General features: G+C 34.9%; 2 protein-coding genes and 1 pseudogene across 2 annotated transcripts; 1 reads left to right on the top strand and 2 right to left on the bottom strand.

Moving 5' to 3' along the window:
- The first annotated feature begins 78 nt into the window (after positions 1-78).
- Positions 79-3,900, top strand: LOC143607486 (uncharacterized). Its single transcript, XM_077082923.1, has 12 exons — positions 79-188; positions 1,242-1,324; positions 1,455-1,581; positions 1,675-1,738; positions 1,861-1,958; positions 2,051-2,135; positions 2,208-2,331; positions 2,420-2,521; positions 2,594-2,658; positions 3,067-3,148; positions 3,376-3,455; positions 3,711-3,900. Exons 1-12 carry the CDS (start codon positions 107-109, stop codon positions 3,766-3,768), a joined length of 1,050 nt encoding a protein of 349 aa, XP_076939038.1. The 5' UTR covers positions 79-106; the 3' UTR covers positions 3,769-3,900.
- Positions 3,901-3,939: 39 nt separating this feature from the next.
- Positions 3,940-8,341, bottom strand: LOC143607474 (uncharacterized). Its single transcript, XM_077082915.1, has 11 exons — positions 7,765-8,341; positions 6,716-7,731; positions 6,392-6,631; positions 6,187-6,316; positions 5,920-6,072; positions 5,616-5,834; positions 5,243-5,449; positions 4,963-5,150; positions 4,804-4,882; positions 4,601-4,738; positions 3,940-4,516 (listed from the first exon to the last, which is right to left on the bottom strand). The coding sequence occupies exons 1-11, from the start codon at positions 7,984-7,986 to the stop codon at positions 4,301-4,303; spliced, it is 2,808 nt and encodes a 935-aa protein (XP_076939030.1). The 5' UTR covers positions 7,987-8,341; the 3' UTR covers positions 3,940-4,300.
- Positions 8,342-12,660: 4,319 nt separating this feature from the next.
- On the bottom strand, positions 12,661-17,662 carry LOC143606468 (F-box/FBD/LRR-repeat protein At1g13570-like; annotated as a pseudogene).
- Positions 17,663-19,143: the final 1,481 nt, after the last annotated feature.

The raw sequence follows: 19,143 nt of genomic DNA, 5'->3' as shown, positions 1-19,143 counted from the left end.
TCGATTCCGTTACAACTCCTCAAAATGTTACTATTACTAATATTATTGCTGAAATGAGTAATGTTGAATATTAGAATGTGTTTATTTTAGGGAAAAAGGTGATAGTATGATCACCACACTTGGGAAGAATGCTGAGTTTGCTGAATTTGATATTAATGATGTCAAATCACTGGAATCTACTTTGACTGGTGTGTCAATTTATTTATAAAACTTGCATTTTTTGTTCTTTCTTATATTGTTTAGCACAAATTAGGGGTGTGCAAAAGTCCGGTTAGGCAAGATCTGGTTATGGAAGATTTTCTAGACTGTGTGTAGTGGTTTTAACTTAAAGGGCATGCTATAGTGTAACGTAGGAGTGTGACTTTAACTAAACCACCCTTTCACACAGCGGCGAAGCTTGGACGAGAACTTTGGGGGTCCGGACTCAAAATGTATTTAAAAAATCATGAATGAGAAAGAGGGGGGGGGGGCTCAAATTTTGGTCGAAAATGGGTAAATTAACACTGCGCAAAAAACAGGGGGCCCTAAAGTAGCTTCGCCGATGCTTTCACAAGAGTGTAGTGGTTTTAAGATATAACTATAAATTCTATGTTTAACTATAAGATAAATAAAAGAAAACAAGTGTGCTAGGTAGAAAAAAGCTTTGGCCCCACTCCTCCTCTCACGCCTGTTAAACTTTGGCGAATAGTGGTTTGGCACCCATTGGTGCTGATGTGGCTAGAGTTTGGCCCCCCCTTGGGTATTCACACACTTAGCCTTAACGATAACCATAACTGAATGGTCGGTTGACCGTTGGTTTCGGCTAACCATCCCAAGGTACTTTTTTTATTATTGTTTTTCATTGTTCCGGTTGAAAATGGTTTGGTTATGGTGTTCCATGTTCAATTATGAAGTTTTGAAGCTGAAATATGTTGGTTCCAAGCTTGGTTATGGTGTTCCAAGCTCGGTTATGGACAGTTGTAGCGTGAACTTAAATGTTCGAATCTAGAAATGAAGGTATAAAAGATGGAAATAGATGTATAAAATTTGGAAAAACATTAACATACAAGGTCCAATTCAGTTTCAGTTAAAATCGGTTAACCAGATTCACTTAACCATAATCGATTGGTTTTGTTGGTTATGGTTAATTTCGGTTAAAGGTTTGGTTATGGTTCGGTTTTTGCTCACCCCTAGCACAAATAGGTAAGTAAGTCTAGTATCTTCTATCTTGCTTAATAATATACATGTTCTACTTTCTGCAGATGTAGATCTTGTGGTACATGCTGCAGGGCCATTCCAACAAACAGAAAATTGTAAAGTTCTGGAAGCCGCTATACGGGCCAAGGTGAGAACAAGGTAAACCTGATTCCAACATTTATTGAACCTTTATCAATCTATGGTTTAGTAAGCTACATTTGGTGCATGTTATTTTCTTAAAATGTAATTTAACCTAACTAATCTTCATCCACTGTCAGACAGCATATCTAGACGTGTGTGACGATACAAGTTACGCGTTGCGTGCAAAATCATTTATGAATGAAGCATTGGTTGCAAAAGTTCCAGCAATAACTACTGGTGGAATCTATCCAGGAGTGAGCAATGGTACAAACTTATTTCTAGATGCCTAAATGTTTGCATGTTCTTGTTAAACTTCAACCGATGATTGAATTTGTATCTATCTACTTAACGTGACAGTAATGGCAGCCGAGCTAGTTCGTGTTGCAAAAATTGAAAATAAAGGTGAACCTGAACGGCTGAGGTATTAATAATCTATATTATATATAGTTATTAATGTTGTATTTTTTAGGTTTCTTTGTATTTAACCCACTGCTTATTCCATGCCATTTCATATATTATACAATGACGGTATACTTGTTTCAGATTCTACTACTACACAGCAGGAACGGGTGGTGCGGGACCTACAATATTAGCTACTAGTTTTTTACTTCTTGGAGAGGAGGTTATTGCATATAATAAAGGTATGTAGTTATGCATTGTTGTTTATGCTTCTCTTCTATTATTATGTATTTTTTATTTTATGATACTAACAAGCTAACCAACTATTTAATAGGAGAGAAACTTAAACTAAGGCCATATAGTGGAATGGTCAACATTGACTTTGGAAAAGGAATTGGGAAAAAAGATGTGTATCTATTGTAAGTTCAGGATATGCATATAAATATGTGGAATTTAAAATATTTTACTTATGAAACATTTTTTGTTTCCAGAAATTTGCCAGAAGTGACAAGTACACATGAGATTCTTGGAGTTCCAACCGTCAGTGCTCGATTTGGAACCGCTCCGTTTTTCTGGAATTGGGCAATGGATGCAATGACACGTTTCCTTCCGTCCGTAAGACGACTGTGCAAAAATCATATATTTTTTTTCTACATTAGTAAGGGTCACATATTCATCTTACATGTTTTTTTAATGCTTTTAGGAAATCCTAAGAGACAGAAGCAAAGTACAAAACATGGTTCGGTTATTTGATCCAGTAGTTCGTGTGATAGATGGCTTTGCTGGAGAACGTGTCTCAATGAGGGTAATATTTTCATAACTAAAGCCTCAGTTTAGTTATGGTAACTTTATATATTTTCTTTCTTCTTCTGAGCAGGTTGATTTGGAATGTTCAGGAGGACAACAAACAATTGGCATTTTCAGTCATAAACGACTCTCTGTGTAAGTCATATTTTTCCCGGACTTCTTATAGATGAATTAATGGCCTATTATAACTAGTGCTCACAGTTTCGACCCATTAGTGAGTCAATGAGTCGATATGGTTTATATTTTATCTCTAGTGCTCCAAATGGGTTATTAAAAAATAGCTAAAAGGAAATGGGGCAAACGGGTTGAGCGGATCAAAAGTTGCATTAATCTTTTTATTTAAAAACTAACTTTAATTTTTACTAATACTACAGTTTTAGTAATTAGATTCAACAAAATAATAATTATTTATTAAAATTAAATACAGAAGTTTTGCGGGTCAGCCAACCGCCGTTTTGTCATTTCCAACTCTGATTGGTATAGTGTACCAAAAGAATCAGGTGTTCTGGAATCTATTAAAATGGCTACATGAATGTTTTTCAGATCAGTTGGTTATTCAACAGCTGCATTTGCTCTTGCTGTTCTAGAGGGAAATACACAGCCAGGCGTATGGTTTCCAGAAGAGGTACACACAGCAGGCACATAAACATATAAATAGTGAAACAGTGATTTGTAAACATTAAAAATGTACACCACAAAATTCTTAAACTCACCAGTATACCCTCCCATTATCAGCATACATAAAAGGTTAAACTTGTAACATTAATGGTTTTAGTTTTTTAGTGGTGCACAAAAAATACCTCATGTAGTCATGTATATTAATGTCATTCTTGTTTCCACTTGCTTTAATAGCCTGAAGGGATTGCCATTGAAGCTCGAGAACTTCTCCTTAAACGTGCGGCACAAGGAACAATTAATTTCGTAATGCACAAGTATGATTCCTTCCTTTTTGTTCAGAATTCTATTTCTAGAAAATAAAATTTTAAGATAACTTTGTTTTAGTCAATTAAAAGAGGCTTTAATTTTCAAGTTTGTGAATTTGTTTATATATAGACCACTGACCAAATTGGGACCAAAGTTTAGTGATCATCTAAACAATTAAATCTTGATAAAAGAAAAACATAAAACATAAAGAAAAAGGAAAATTACAATCAAGAAAATTAGTCTCTTGTTCTTTATATCCGCAGGGCTCCGTGGATGGTGGAAACAAATCCTAAGGAGGTTGGACTCGGAATATATGTGTAATATGGCAACAGACCACACTTGTAGTCTCAGTTACATAGAAAGCAAGACAGTTGAGATTAGATTGTAAAAACTAACAGTATGATACTGTGCTATTTCTTCATTACCATAATAGAATTATTCAATACAAAATCATTTAACACGTGTCAATTAAGCACACTAAAAAAAACACCTCTCCCGCTCTTTTGTTGGGATTCTGTAGAAACTCACAATACAATGTGTGTGTACATCACACAGCATTGGCAAACGAAAACTCAAGGTAAGCCCCGGCTCACCTTGGTGAAAGTTACAAACCGGTCAACCGTCCTTCTGTTGACCACTATACAGACAGCTTGTCAGCTTGCTCACGAGTCACACCAGATTAGAAAATTTCAAACTTAAATACAGGTAAGAGTTCAGAATTTTTCATTGAACTTAAAACTTCCTTTATATATCGCCAAAGTCGACTATAATTGCTATGCATGCTAGACTTGTATTCTTTGTGTTGTTTTGACTTTAGAAGCTGTTGACCGAAAACTTCTTCAGAGAAACCCCGTTAATAGTACTTGGAATACATGTATGATGAACCGGTGCTTTCTGAGCCTGTAGAGTGGGTTCTAACATACGCTCTCCTAGAATCCTGCCTAGGTTGCCGGGTCCCACTTTGGTCAAATACGGAGTTTTGGACATCCAAAGTCATTCTTGATGAGTTGCTTCTCGTAAATTTCTTCACTTCATTTCTCTTCTCTTCATCTTTATCATACTTTAACCTCTAGAAAAGAATAACAAATGACGGAATCAGTTGATATTAACATCAAAAGTACTATGGGTGTGTGTATAGAGATAGATAGAGAACCTTGGAAGGGTCGGAAAGTACAGCGTATGCTTCTCCAATCATTTTGAAAAGCCTATCAGCATCTTTGTGGACATTTTTAGCTATTTCCTTCCATAATCCATCATCTCCATCGTCACTTCTACTAAGTGACTGGGCCGCCTACATAACCAAAACACGATTATTAGAAAAGGTGAACCGACATTTTCATAGTATTCTGCTACAACCTTATCAGGATGATGTTTGAGTGCAGCTTTCCTATATGCCTTCTTTATATCTGCTGCAGAAGCAGTCGACTCAACTCCCCTAAAAGTTAAAAATCAAAACTTCATTATTTCATAAAACTATAAAAGTACTTTTGAACTTGTATACTTGATTTAACATACAATATGAGGTACGCGTTTAACGTAATTCCTTTTCTTGATTCTGCTTCAACATTAGAAAGCTGTATCTGAGTTTGCTTTAGTTCATTTAAATCTTGTGTTTTTAGAAGAGACACGAGTCTTTGTAGATCTTTAGCTGCTTGCCCATAATCTCTAATCATCTCATACAAGCTTGCACGCTTAGATTTTGCCTGCATAAATATCATTACAATTTTGACTCGTTTCCTTTTAAACTAAATTTTTGATTTGACCAATTTGATGTGTTGGATACACATAAGCGAACCTTAAGATAGTGTGAATCAAGGGCTATAGCTAGGCTGCAATCAGCAATGCCATCTGTGATATGACCCAAAGCTTTGTAGGCTGCAGCTCGGTTGCAAAAGCATACGGATGCAAATATACGAGATTCAACGCTGCATGATAAAGCAGCAGTGTAATGTTCTATTGCTTCTGAAAACTTTCCTGATTTAAAAGCTTCATTTCCTGCGGTCTGCATTCAGATATAGATAATTCAAATTGTTACATACACAGCTTACGCTACATCTGTTCTATGACTCTAAGTAAATATTGTTACTTTGTCATTGGTGGTCAAAGTGTCAAACGGGCCTTATTCGCAGTTAAGGCAAAATAAAGAAAACGGTTGCACACTTACATACCTTGTGAGATAAAAGTTCACGTATCGTATCAGCTAAAGGTATTGTAACATGATCTAAATTCTCTTGTTTTTTAATAAATTCAAGAGCTTCATCTAGCCTTCCTAAATAAAAGTACGATTTGATGATAAGATTTGATCTGCATAGCCTAAAAGAGGAGCTTGTGGGCGTGTCTGCTTCATCAGACATAAGAGTCTTAATCACCTCTTCATACCTCCTCAACTGCAAAATTAGATAAGAACTCAAAGAACTGTTTGAAACGCGTTGGGTTGACCAGCAAACACTTTTTGTGTTTAATAACACTAACCATGAAAAGAGAGTCTGCTTTTATTTGAAGTAATTTATCCGAGCAAGCGCTTATCTGCAACGCGTCATTGACAAGTCTCAAAGCATGTTCCAAGTCTTCAGAAGCCCGTCTTCGTAAAAGATCAGTACATTGCTCAATGCAGTCCAACACTTTCTGAATAAGTAAAAAGAGTATAAAAAAGGTTAAAAGTAAGATCAGTACATTGCTCAATACGAACCGTATCTTTTTAATTGAACTAAGTGCCAAGAAAATGCATATTATTATTACCTGGACCTTTTCTAGGCCTTCAGAGGCCTCTGAAATCACTTTCCCGTCCACACTGTTTTCATTTCCAAATTCCAAGCATTTCATATACTGCCTTTTCGCATTTTCAATTTCTCCAATAGCAAGGTAACAACTGCATATATGCAAATATCATCAGTATGAATGTGAGCGTGTGTGTTTGATTATCTATGTAGAAAGTTAGACTTACTGTGCAGCCCGGATTTGAACCTTAAGAAAGTCGGGATCAATGTTGGCAGCCATGAGACAATCTTCTAATGCGTCTTTCATCCTTCCACGAGAAATCCTAGCTGCTGCACGGTTACTATAGCACAACATTAAAGCCTTAAGACAGCTTGCAGATTTCTCGTTTTCAGAAACCGAGTTTAACCCTTGTGTGTAATAATCCTCCGCTTTTGCCAGGTCACCATTACTATAAGCTTGGTTTCCCCTAATACATGAAAAAAAAACATTATTAACTGATGAATATTAAATAAATACAACCGTTTAACACGATATAAGATAGAAGTCACACCTCAATCGCCATTTCTCACACGCTTCCTCTGCTGCTATGCCAGAGGACAAACTAGTACTAGTGATACTTTCATGCCTTAAAAAATCGCGTTCGTTTACTAACTTCAAGGTATCCTTTTTTAAGCTTGACGATGCAGAAAAATCAACTGGGAAAAACTCAGATTTCGTGGAAATGTAAGGATCGCGGGTAACTTTTAGTGGAGGTTTCTTTTTATGCTGACGGGTATCTGACGTAAGTTGACTTTGACCCGATGAAGATGCTGCAAATGTAAACTCACCATTGCTAAAATCTTCTGATCTTGAACCAAAACTAAACACGCGAGTGACGCCACTTTCTTGCCTCCGAGAACTTGCAGTTGAACTCACATCAGTATCAAAACCGGACTCCAAATTCTCAGTTGCAGTCATGAAGCTTTCTGTCTCGGAAACTTCATTAATCTGAGGCTCCAACGATTCATCATCGGTCGTGAAATTTGAAGTAAGTGCACGTGAGTCGTTTGACACGTTATCTTGTTCATCAATCTGAGAAGCATCCGATGTCACAGAAGTTTCTCTAGAATAACTACCAGCTAACCTTTCATCATATAGCGGAATATCAAAACCGTCTGAACTTCCAAACGAATCTCTTCTACCAAACACGAAATCTTCTATAATCCTAGACTGACTAACGACAGGCTTCTTCAACTTCCCTTTCTTCTTCCTTGACCTAGTTTCTCTAACATGTTCGTTTCTTGGTTCAAATCTATTCCACCCCGAAAACATGTTACCTCTCGTGTCCGGCGCCTTAAACTCCACATTCGTCACACGTACATCGTTCAACTTGCTCGTAAAAGCAAACTCAACCACTTTTTCATCTCCATGATCATTAACATCCATCTTCTTAATCTCATTTTCAAGATCCAATCCCGCATTACCATCAATTATATTATCCACACCTTCAGTCTGCAGGCTGCTAGTTTCATTACTAATATTCGGTTTCGACATATCATCAACAACAACATTATTATCTCCTTTACCCTCATTTCCACCAAACAACAACTTCTCCTTAACAACATTTCCAGAACTTACATTACCAAAAACCGACTCCGACGAACTTCTTAACCGATTAAAACCGAAACCTGAACCTAAATCATCCCCTGCCACCCGAGCATCCAAATAACTACTAAACATATTATTATCATTATTATTAGATGTTTGTTTTCTAGCTTTCATATTCCGTGCCCGCGGAACATTATAACCAAAACCACCACCACCACCACCACCGGAATTCATATTCTTGAAAAAACAATAATTAACACTAAAAATCTAAATCTTTATGGGTTAAAATCTTGTGGGTATCCAAGATTTTAGTTGGGTATAATAACCCAATTACAATTTGATTCAAAATGAAATAATTTTACCGGGTGATGATGAACTATGATCGCCGGAGACGTTAAATCTGACGGTTGATTGTGATGAATCAGGTGGGATTATTAATATTATTATGATGATGATTGTAAATTGGGTTGAAAGAAGAATTTGTGTTTGTGTTTGTTATATTATTGGTTTGATTGATTGATGAATCGGGTCGGATCTCGAGGGCCCTGGGGGTTCCATTTCTTCACTGGTTCTCGTGTTCATATGTTCATGGCTCTGTCCCCATTCAAAACCTTGCCATTTTATTATTATTTATTTATTTATTTTTATACGAGGTAATTCAATGACAAAAGATCACCGTCAACTGGTCGACCTGTGTGAATGCCCACGGGTGGTAAAACCCGAACGAACTCATGATTGAACCAGAGATCGCAAAGTTTCCGGTCTTTCTTCATTGAGCCACCCATAACTCGTCGAAGTGTTGTTTATGTGTATTGAATCTGGATCTGTATCGAGAAACTCAAACTTCCTACCATTGCATCAGGATTATTGTTATTGTTATTATTTCAATGATTAAATTATCTTTTTTAGAATTAAATATCATTTAGTCCTTGCACTTTATACTTTCCATAAATGGCCCTTTAGTTTGATGTTACAGAAATGAATAGATTATTATGATTTAAGAGCATTCTCATCTCATTTCTTACCCCTATCTCTATAACTACACTAAAATACACTATATTTCTCTCTCCTGTTCAATTCAATAATATTTTTTATACCTTTATCATTACAGTTTTCTATCTCCTCTACTCACAACCAATCCAACAAATATTAAAAAATAAAATGAGGCAAACAATGTTCCCCAAATGTTTCCCCAAATTTACAAAAAATCACTGCATTTCTCTCTTCACCCTATAACTTACACTCACAATCACTCACACCCCCACCCTATAATTTGCAAATTCCCCACACATAATTATAGGAGATGGGATGAGAATGCTCTAAGTGCTTAGGGTTTAAAATAATCAGATTGTGTTAGGTAAGTATGTAAGAATTGCTATAATAATATTGATGATAAATGTGAAATTATTCAAAATTTTATTTTACTTTAGTTACTTTGTTATAATCTAAGTATTTCATTAAATATTAAATGATGTATAGATGTTGTTAGTCTAGTCACGAGGCTTTGTTTTCATGACCGGACATTAACATGACGATATGTTACAGTAGGTGTTGGTGTATATGAATTGAATGTCTTTGACTCGAAAGTTTGGCATCGTATTCATATTGGTGGAGAACAAGGCAGTTGGCCGCATTGGCAGGCTGGCAGCATTAAATGTGGTATGCTCGACTAGCATGCCTGATATTGCTCATGCACTATAAAGAATTGTATTGCTATAATAATATACCGAGATGGTTTATTTTAGGTCATCAGCTATTATTATTATGAAACCAAATTGGGATGAAATTTGTGTTTGTTATTGATTGTTTAACCGGGTCGGATACTCGGATTTTGAGGGCCCTGGGGGTTCCATCTCTTCACTGGTTCTCGTGTTCATATGTTCATGGCTGTGTCCCCATTCAAAAGCTTACCATTTTTATTTTTGTTATTATTATTTCAATGATTAAATATCTTTTTCTAAATTAGATATCTTTTATTCCTTGCACTTTTGTGATTTTTCATAAATGGTTTGATTATATTGAAGTTGATAATAGGATAAGTTGGTTTGACTTTTGTGCATCGAACAGATAACACTTGGCAGTTTCCATAATATTTTATAAGTTTTTAGGGTTTAAAATAATCAGATTTTGTTTGGTGAGTAATGAATTGATACAATGGTATTGGATGGTCAACTAGGAAAATACCCCCGCGCTATGCTGCGGGTTTCGCGTATATAATAAGAATTGCTAGTATAATCTAGTTTTGCTTACATAATTTATATAGAAATTTACAATGGTCAATTAAACAAATAACTGTGATTAACACCAACATACCAAAAGCGATTGAAAATGGTTACTGTTACATGTCTTGAAAGATACGAGAAAATAGGAAAACATAACATCACCCAAAAGTCATTGCAAATACATCCAACCCGTGCTTTGCAGGCGGTGTTGTATAAGGCCGTAAGGGCGTTGATGACTTGTTACTTACTATATCCTGACCTGGCCCAAGGGAAGGGTGAGGAGAGCGACAGACCCAAACCCACTCTCTCGAGAGGCTCATAATTATTAAAAAGCAAAAATTATATTTTATATAATATTTTGTTTTAACACTAAGAGTCTACAAAAATGACTTAGTCTACAAAAATGACTCTTAGATTGAATGGAAAGTGTTTTAGAGTAAGAGAAAAAAAGGTCTTGAGTTCAATTTTTACAATTAGTTTTCATTTTTTTATAGAAAAAAAAATTATTTGTGTTTAATATGAGTCATTTTAGTAACATATTTATTATTTGTATTTGTTTGTTTTGGGCTTTTGAAAAGCAACACTAATTGATAAAATTGTCAAATTAAGTAGTATTACATAATCGAGAACGCGATTTTAGGGGGCGTTTTTTTTTACTCGTCCCATGCCCCAAAGTTCTTAGGGGTTTTCGGGAACGGCACTAACTATATCGATAGATTAATATAAACCATGTGGACTTAAACTTAAAGGGCGCAGAAAAGAAGCAAATGTTTAGAGTTAAAAGTTAGTTTTAATTATTGTACGTAAATAAAAAAATGTATAAAAAAAGATAATAGAAAAAAAAGCTTTGAAAATATTAAAAAATTAACATTAATAAATTGATAACTCTATTAAAGTTTAGAGGCAAGAGGTACGGTAGAAATGCAAATCGTTTAACGAAAAAATATATTAAACTTTATGCATCATATTATAGCACTATTAGAATTAATTACTTCAAAAATTTTTTCAAAGGTAATTGAACTTGTCTATACGAAACCAGGGCCCGGTTTTTACCAAAGGAAAAGGAAAAACAAATATGTTGGGAGTTGCTGATTTTATTAACTCTTTATCACCTGATGTCAACATTAAGGGAAGGGAAGGGAAGGGGAGGATATAAGAACCAACCATTAAACATCAGGTGGGCCACTAATTAAATGATGACGTTTAGAATTTGTAACTGTCTGTGAATAGAAAGATGCATTGGATGCTTGTATCACAAGCTTAAGAATATGTAGCGCTAGAACAGTACTCTTTTGTGTCTTACCATAAACTTCATAATTAATATATATAATGTGAACTTGTTCGAATTGTTTTTTTTTCCTTCTAATTTAGTTACCTTATTATAACTAGGTATTTCGTTATGAGAGTGGCGAAGATTAAAAAAAACTTACATGTGGTATATGAGGTTTTGTGTTTATGCCGAACACTAAGCACTTATGGAACTTGAACATTACATTAGGGGTCAAAAATTTTAGATTAATCATAAGTTCATACATATAAACCAACCAATTTATTTTCCTAAAAAAAGACCACAAATCCTAAAAAAACAACATTTTCTTACACATGATCGACAAAAGAAGAAAAATTACATATGAGCCCGCCGACCTTTAAGGTATTTGAATTAATCGATAAACATTCAAGATAAACATTTAAACGAATAAACCCTAATTATATAAATTATTTAAACTGAAAATTTCAAAGAATGAAACATAAACTAATAGAAATAATAGATGAATGGTATAAACCTTTTAGTAGAGAAAAGATAAATGATTAGTGATGACGAATTGATGACGAATTAATGATTCTCTATTCAACCATCAGTCTTGGGAAGAGTTCCAGTTTCAAAGTTTAAGAAACGAAGTTATTATTAGCCACAGCCCCTCCCTGCTCTTTATATAGTCCGCCCTTGAGTGTAAGGATATGTTTATGCTAAGAGTAGGTGTTGGGTGTATATGATTTGAATATCTTTGACCCGGGAGTTGACGTTGTGTTTATATAAGTAGGCAACGAGGTGGATATGATGGCCGCACTAAATGAGGTAGGTTACGCGCGACTAGCATGCCTAATATTGTTTATGTGATACAAGGTTTTGTATTATGAATATTATATTAGGATGCCTTACCTTAGGTCATCACCTATACTATCCATTCTCCATTATTCAGACTGTTCTTCATCTTTCAACTCAATTAGTTCAGTTATCGGTTTATTCGGTTTTGATTTTTAGTCACTCATAACTAAAAACTAAATTGAACTGAATAAGATAAATGTATAACCGAACAGATAACCAAATAATTTGGTCCGGTTTAAATCAAGTAATCAACAAAATAACTAGTTTGATGGTTATTACTAGTTTGATGGTTATTACTTATTAGGCCAGTCTCTCGGTTATGGTTTGGTTTTCGGTTTCTAACCGAAACGAACGCTCTGGTTAGTTTCAACCATGAAAATACCGTCGTTTTCCATCATTCTCCACTCTCAAACCGTTTTAATTTCCCAATATAATTAATATTTATAAATAAATAAAACAGTCATCTATTAAATAAAATATAAGATTAAAGTTTGATAAAACTCATTCCCAAACTTCAAAACCTTAAAAGCATAACATTTTAGCAACTTGAAGATGCAAAAGATCATCAATCTCAAAATCTCATACTGGTTCCAACTGTATTTTTACCATAGACGACGCCCGTGGAGCGCGCGAAAGGATTTTTGAAATTTGTGATTTTTCATCCCCTTCAAACGGACAACGTGGCAACATCCTCACCTTCTTTAGTACATGTGACGCGGCCAATACAAGCTTCACAAAATCCAGCTCATTCTCCGTGTTGCTAAAATGTAGAATCTCCAATTCATTCAGATGCTCCAACCTAATATCTAAATAATCTTCGAGTTTATTGAAGGCTTTAATGTCATACTGATACATCTACATAATGAAGTGGCTTGTGTAAGTGAATTTTGAAATAAGATTCAAAACAAGTAGAATACAATACGGGATTTTGTTATTTACCACTAGGGGTGCAAACGAGCCGAGCTGCTCGCGAGCTACTCGTTAAAAAGCTCGAACGAGCCGAGCTTAATCGAGCCCGAGCCCGAGCTTCACTTATCGAGCTCGAGCCGGCTTGCGAGCCTAAACGAGCCTGCCATTTATATAAATTTTTAAAATATATATTTAATAATTATTAACATATATATATATACACACATATATATATATATAATGTTATAAAAAATAAATAAAAATAACTATATAATATTTATTATCTATACAGAAAATTATAATAGAAAAAAATATATAAAAATAATGATATTATTTAAAAAATAACTAATTAATGGTAAACGAGCCGAGCCCGAGCTTGAAAAACTACTCACGAGCCGAGCTCGAGCCTGGTCGAGCTCGGGCTCGGCTCGGCTCGTTTGCACCCCTATTTACCACTAGCTTAAGTTTCTCCAGGTCTGGGGAGCTTCTAATCAAAAAAACAAGAAAACGTAACCCGTGTTTGTGATTAAAGTGCACCTCTTCCATGCACTAGTATTTCAAGTGGACCAGTGATGTTGGAAGCTCTTTCGGAAGTCTATGTGGAGCAAAAGACTTCAACCATAGCCAAAATATATATTAGTGATCACGAAACAGAAACATTCGATTGAAAATATATATATATATATATACCATGACGATGAAAAACGAAACAAAGAGATACTCAATCACAGGTAAACACTCGAATAGATCAACAATGTTGGACTCTTGATCATTTAAGCTACTTACACAGTAAAGTTTCTACAAAAAAATAAAGCTAGGTTATGAAAGCCCGTGAGGATTGACATTCGATTGTTCTATGAACTTACGAGAGTCAATCTTTTAAGTAATGCACAACTTGATAAAAAACGCAAAATCGTTTTGTCATATGTCCAAATATAAGGTTGTAAGGCAACGCGATTCATTGAATGAACCATCTTCATGAAAAGGACTGAGTGAACCTTCATCATAAGGAGTCAGCTTATTAATCATATACAAATCTGTTAGTTGATTCAAGGAGAAGAGAGAAATCGGTAACGTATAACCAAAACTCCCCGCTTTGAAGTCAAGTTTTAATATCTTGACAGTGTTGAACTTTGACAAATGTTGTAATGTATGGTCAACCTCTACACGCGAGGCACCCACTTCCATACAAAGGGTGAACTCGTGGAATGGACCCTCGTGTGCTAACAAAACTTGGTGTATAGCATTGAAAAGTTTACGCCTCTTGGCTACTTTTTTTTTCTTTTTACTTGGTTTGATGTCGAACGCGACAACTTAGCCCCATTAGTCGATACTTGATATGTGTTCTTATCAAATGCAAGTTTAGGTATTTTTATCCAGTGACGCCTCCATTCCTTAGACAGAATACTTGTCCTTGCTGCCTCTTTAATCGGTAGTAAACATAAGATGGTTTCTATTATGCATAGAGGAAGCTTGCTGATCATATCCATCTTAGGATATCTGCAAAAGTATATTATGAAAATAAAAGTATATTTTTAAGATAAACTATGTTTAACACACACACACACATAATATTCATAAAAGTTAGAACTTTAAAAACAAACAAAAGTATATATAATTAACAACGTATTGTATATTTGTATGTGAGAACAAAGAGAGATGAAAAGAGAATACCTGTTGACGATCGACCAGAGGCTTAAACCGAAACTTGGGGTAGGGTTAGAAACTTAAAATCATATATATGGGACATGTGGTACATGTGTTTATTTATTTTTTAGGTCATCATTAAAAAAACCTGGGTTGTTTCTGAGTATCATGAAAAGTTTTTGGGTCGAGGCGTGAAAAACGTGGGTTTAACCATTTAACAATGCATATATTTTTTTTTCCAAAAAAAAAAATATATATAATCTAAAAAACATCAGGGTGTCGGGCCAGGGTCGGTCGACCACCCGGCCAGGAAACCGAAGATTTGGGTCGGAAGGTCTAAAATACGAATATAATCCCAATCGGGTTTTATTGTGGTGGGCCTTTGGGAGGCGGGTTTCTCCTGTTAATAAACATGGTAGGCTTGGGCTACCAACATTGTCTGTGATCGCGGACGTATGAGTTAGTCTCTTGCCATTGAGTTACCCAGATAGCAAACCTTCTATTCGTTGGGCGTTAAGAAAAAAATATCAACTAAAATATTTATACATATTGACTATTTATACCAGTTTTAGATTTTTGTCTGAAGTTGCATATTGACTGGTTCGTTATGGCACTGACATTCGGTATAGCAATTTAATGAAAAAAATAAGGTTTCATAGTTGTAATATGCTCAAAATGATATCGATACGTGTTTTACATCGTTCAAAACTCATAGAATTCGTGATATGCCAAAAAGGATACCGACACGTGTTTCGCTAAGTACAAATCTTCATCAACTCCCAAAGTAGGTAATTACATACAAATACGAAATCGTTACCCTGAAAACTTATGAAATTAAAGACAAACAACCCAAAATATATTATTTTACAAAGAAAGAATAAAAATTCATTCAATTATAGGATTAGAATGCTGGCATTCTTCCTTCCCTTGTGATTTTTGATAAATAACTTGTGACTCCGCAACCCTCAAGCGTAATTAAGACCCTTAATTGGTTCGCTTATTGTTGGATCTCTCACCTAGGATCATATTATACTCGTCTACTAGTTACTTGTATATTTCACTTAAGTTCTTCGTGGCCTCATTGCTCTCCTTTAGGACATCATACTTGATTTCTTGGATTTTTTTGGCTTTCTCCTTGTGAATTTGGTTTAAAGGTCTTTCTTAGCGTCAGAGGTGTTCATGGTTCGGTTTGAAACCATCAAAATTGGTTATTGGTTCGGTGTCGTGGTTGTTTTTTTTTTTACTTTTAGTCGGCCGGTTTCTAAAAATTCAAACCGTGACGAACGTGAAGTTATTTGAACTTTATTATAAATATGTTTTCAATTATATAAGTGTCATCAAGATAAAGATAAAAAAGTACATAATTTTGGAAAATTGTAATTTTAAATAACACTAAATATATTCTAGTCTTGTAGTTTTGTGTTCAGAAGACTATCTTCAATGGTAGTTGAAGAAAGAAGCCCTTAGAATGCTTTGATGATGTGGCTAATGACATGAAAGAGAGAGAGAGAGACGAGAGAGAGTGATCGAGGCCTTAGTTAAGGGCATAATAAAGAATGTGTCCTCGATGTTTTGTGATAGGAGATGAGGGTCTCACATATTAGAAGCCTTATGCATAGGATGAGAAGAAGGGTTGTGCATATGGTGTGTCAATGGGCAGGGGAGAGCAACTACCATTAATGATAGTCTAACGTGAGGATAAGTATATGTGAGAGTAGGTGTTGGTGTGAGTATATGAATTTAATGTCACGAGTTGACATTTTATTTATGTTGGAGGAGTGCGAGTCTTGTTGCGAGGTTAGCCGCTATCCATTCTTCATTTTGTCATATAAACGTCACATCATTCTCGGCTTTTCATCAAAGGTTCTCTATCATTCTGCACTCTCCAACCTTTTTTGTTTTCTAATATAACTAATATTTATTAATAAATAAAACAGTTAACAAATAAATAAAATAGTAATCTATTAAATAAAATATTATAAATAAAACAGTTAATAAATAAATAAAATAGTAATCTATTAAATAAAATATAAGATTATAGTTTATAAAACTCATTCCCAAACTTCAAAACCTTAAAAGCATAACATTGTAGCAAATTCAAGATGCAAAAGATCATCAATCTTAAAATCTCATACTAGATTCCAACTGTATTTTTACCATAGACGACGCCCGTGGAGCGCGCGAAAGGATTTCCGAAATCTGAGACTTTTCATCCTCATCAAACGGACAACGTGGCAATATCCTCACCTTCTTTAGTACAGGTGACGCGGCCAATACAAGCTTCACAAAATCCAGTTCATTCTCTGTGTTGCTAAAATTTAGAATCTCCAGTTCATTCAGATGCTCCAACGTAATATCTACATAATCTTCAAGTGTAAAGAAGCGTTTATGATATATGTCGTAGTCACTCATCTACATAAGGAAGTGCGTTGTGCGAGTGAATTTTGAGATAAAAATCAAAACAAGTAGAATACAATACAATTTTTTTGTTATTTACCGTTAGGTTAAGTTTCTCCAGGTTTGGGGAGCTTCTAATCATAAAAACAAGAAAAGGTAACTCGTATTTGCGAGTAAAGCACTGATAGTCCATGCATAAGTGTTTCATGTGGACCAGTGAATCAAAGTCAAGTTTTAATATCTTGACGGTATTCAACTTCGACAAATGAAGTAATACATGGTCAATCTCAACACACGACGCATCTACTTTCAAACGAAGGGTGAACTCGTAGATTGGACCCTCGTGTATTAACAAAACCTGATATATAGCATTGAAAAGTTTACACCTGTGGGCTATGTTTTTGTTTCTACTTGGCAATTCGTCAAAAAGCGCTTGCGCCAAAGCCGATGACTTAACCCCTTCAGTCGATACTTGAAACATGTCCTCATCAAATGCAAGTTTAGGTATTTTTATCCAATAATACCTCCATTCCTTTGAGAGGATGCTTGTCCTTGCGGCCTCTTGAATCGGTAATAGACATAAGATGGTTTCTATTATGCATAGAGGAAGCTTGCTAATCATATCCATCTTAGGATGTCTGCAAAACTAGCTACTATGAATAAATATATTTTAAATTTTAAGCTATATAATAGTTGAACTTCAAAAACAAACAAAACCATAATAAATCAATAGCACGTACTACCCTTCACACGTTGAGTGTTTGTGGAAAATTATCATAAGCATTCACACACATATATAGTCCCATGCAGATAGATTGCAAATAATATATGCACCAGGTATATATTAACAAAACCATCAAATGTTTTCTGTGTTAGAATTAACAAAGAGAGATGAAAAGAGAAAACCTGTTGACAAGCATAAACTTAAACCGAAACGGGTGTTAGGGTTAAAAACTTAAAAATCAAGTAACTATACATATATGCACGATGTGGATTATGTGGTACGTGTATTAATAAATTTTTCAAATTTTGTTGGGCCGTCCTGGAGAACAGTGAAAAAAAATTTTGGCTGAAGAGATAAAAAAAATATTGGGTCTAAAATTAGGTGAGTAATTCGGTTCAGACAATAAGAATTACATTATCTTTTTTCAAATATATATATATAATTTAAAAAAGAATTAAGGGCTTATTGGGGTGTCCGGACGGGGTCGGTCGACCACTTGGCCCTCATAGCCGGCCTTGAAGGAAAATAAAGATTTGGGTCGAAAGGTCTCAAATTCGAGTCCGACCACAACCAGGTTTCACCGCAACGGGCCTTCGGGCGGGTTTTCCTCGTAAATGAAGATAGTAGGCTTGAGCTATCTAGCATTGTCTGCGATCGCGATTGTATGAGGTCGCCTTTTGCCATTGGGTTACCCTGGTAGCCAGACTTTTATTTGTCGGCCGTTCAAAAAAATATATTTATAAGCTAAAATATTTATACATGTCGACTATTTATACCAATTTATGTTTGAAAGTAGTATAGCGACCAACTCGTTACGTCACTGACATTCGATATAGCAATTGAATGAAAAAAAAGCCAAGGTTTCGTAGTTGTGATATGCTCAAAATGACATCGATACATGCTTTACATCGCTTAAAAATATAGAATTCGTTACCAACACGTGTTTTATATACATCAGAAAACATAAAAGCAAATACAATACTGATTTTGGTATCGGGTTGTCACAAAAATATATACCAGAAAGTCGAGAAAATATTTAAACACACATCTTCGTATTATTTTTTTTAATGAGAAATAAATACTTTGTGGCTAAACTTAAGTATAAAAAGTATATGGTCATTTTTTAAAAAATTGGCATCTATACTAAATTAGCTTTTTTAAAAAGGAATATTGGATTTTAATAATCCATATTAAATGGTATTGGCCGATAATAATCCCTATTCGTTTTATCGCCACTGGCAGTCCCAAATTCAAAAAAGTTGGCCCCCAATGGTCCCCCGTTAAATATGACTTAACGACGTTATAGTTTTTTCTGAATTTCAAACCAATATTTTAGGGTTTTTGATCGTTAGGAGGATACAAGTTGATTGGTGTAAAACTTAGCT

The sequence above is a fragment of the Bidens hawaiensis genome, unplaced genomic scaffold (assembly GCF_021521415.1).
Source record: "Bidens hawaiensis isolate Kalapana, Puna unplaced genomic scaffold, B.hawaiensis_p1.1 tig00002123_1, whole genome shotgun sequence".
In the NCBI taxonomy this organism is placed as follows: Eukaryota; Viridiplantae; Streptophyta; class Magnoliopsida; order Asterales; family Asteraceae; genus Bidens; species Bidens hawaiensis.
Note: the sequence above shows the minus strand (reverse complement) of the source record. Positions and strands in the feature narration are given on the sequence as shown.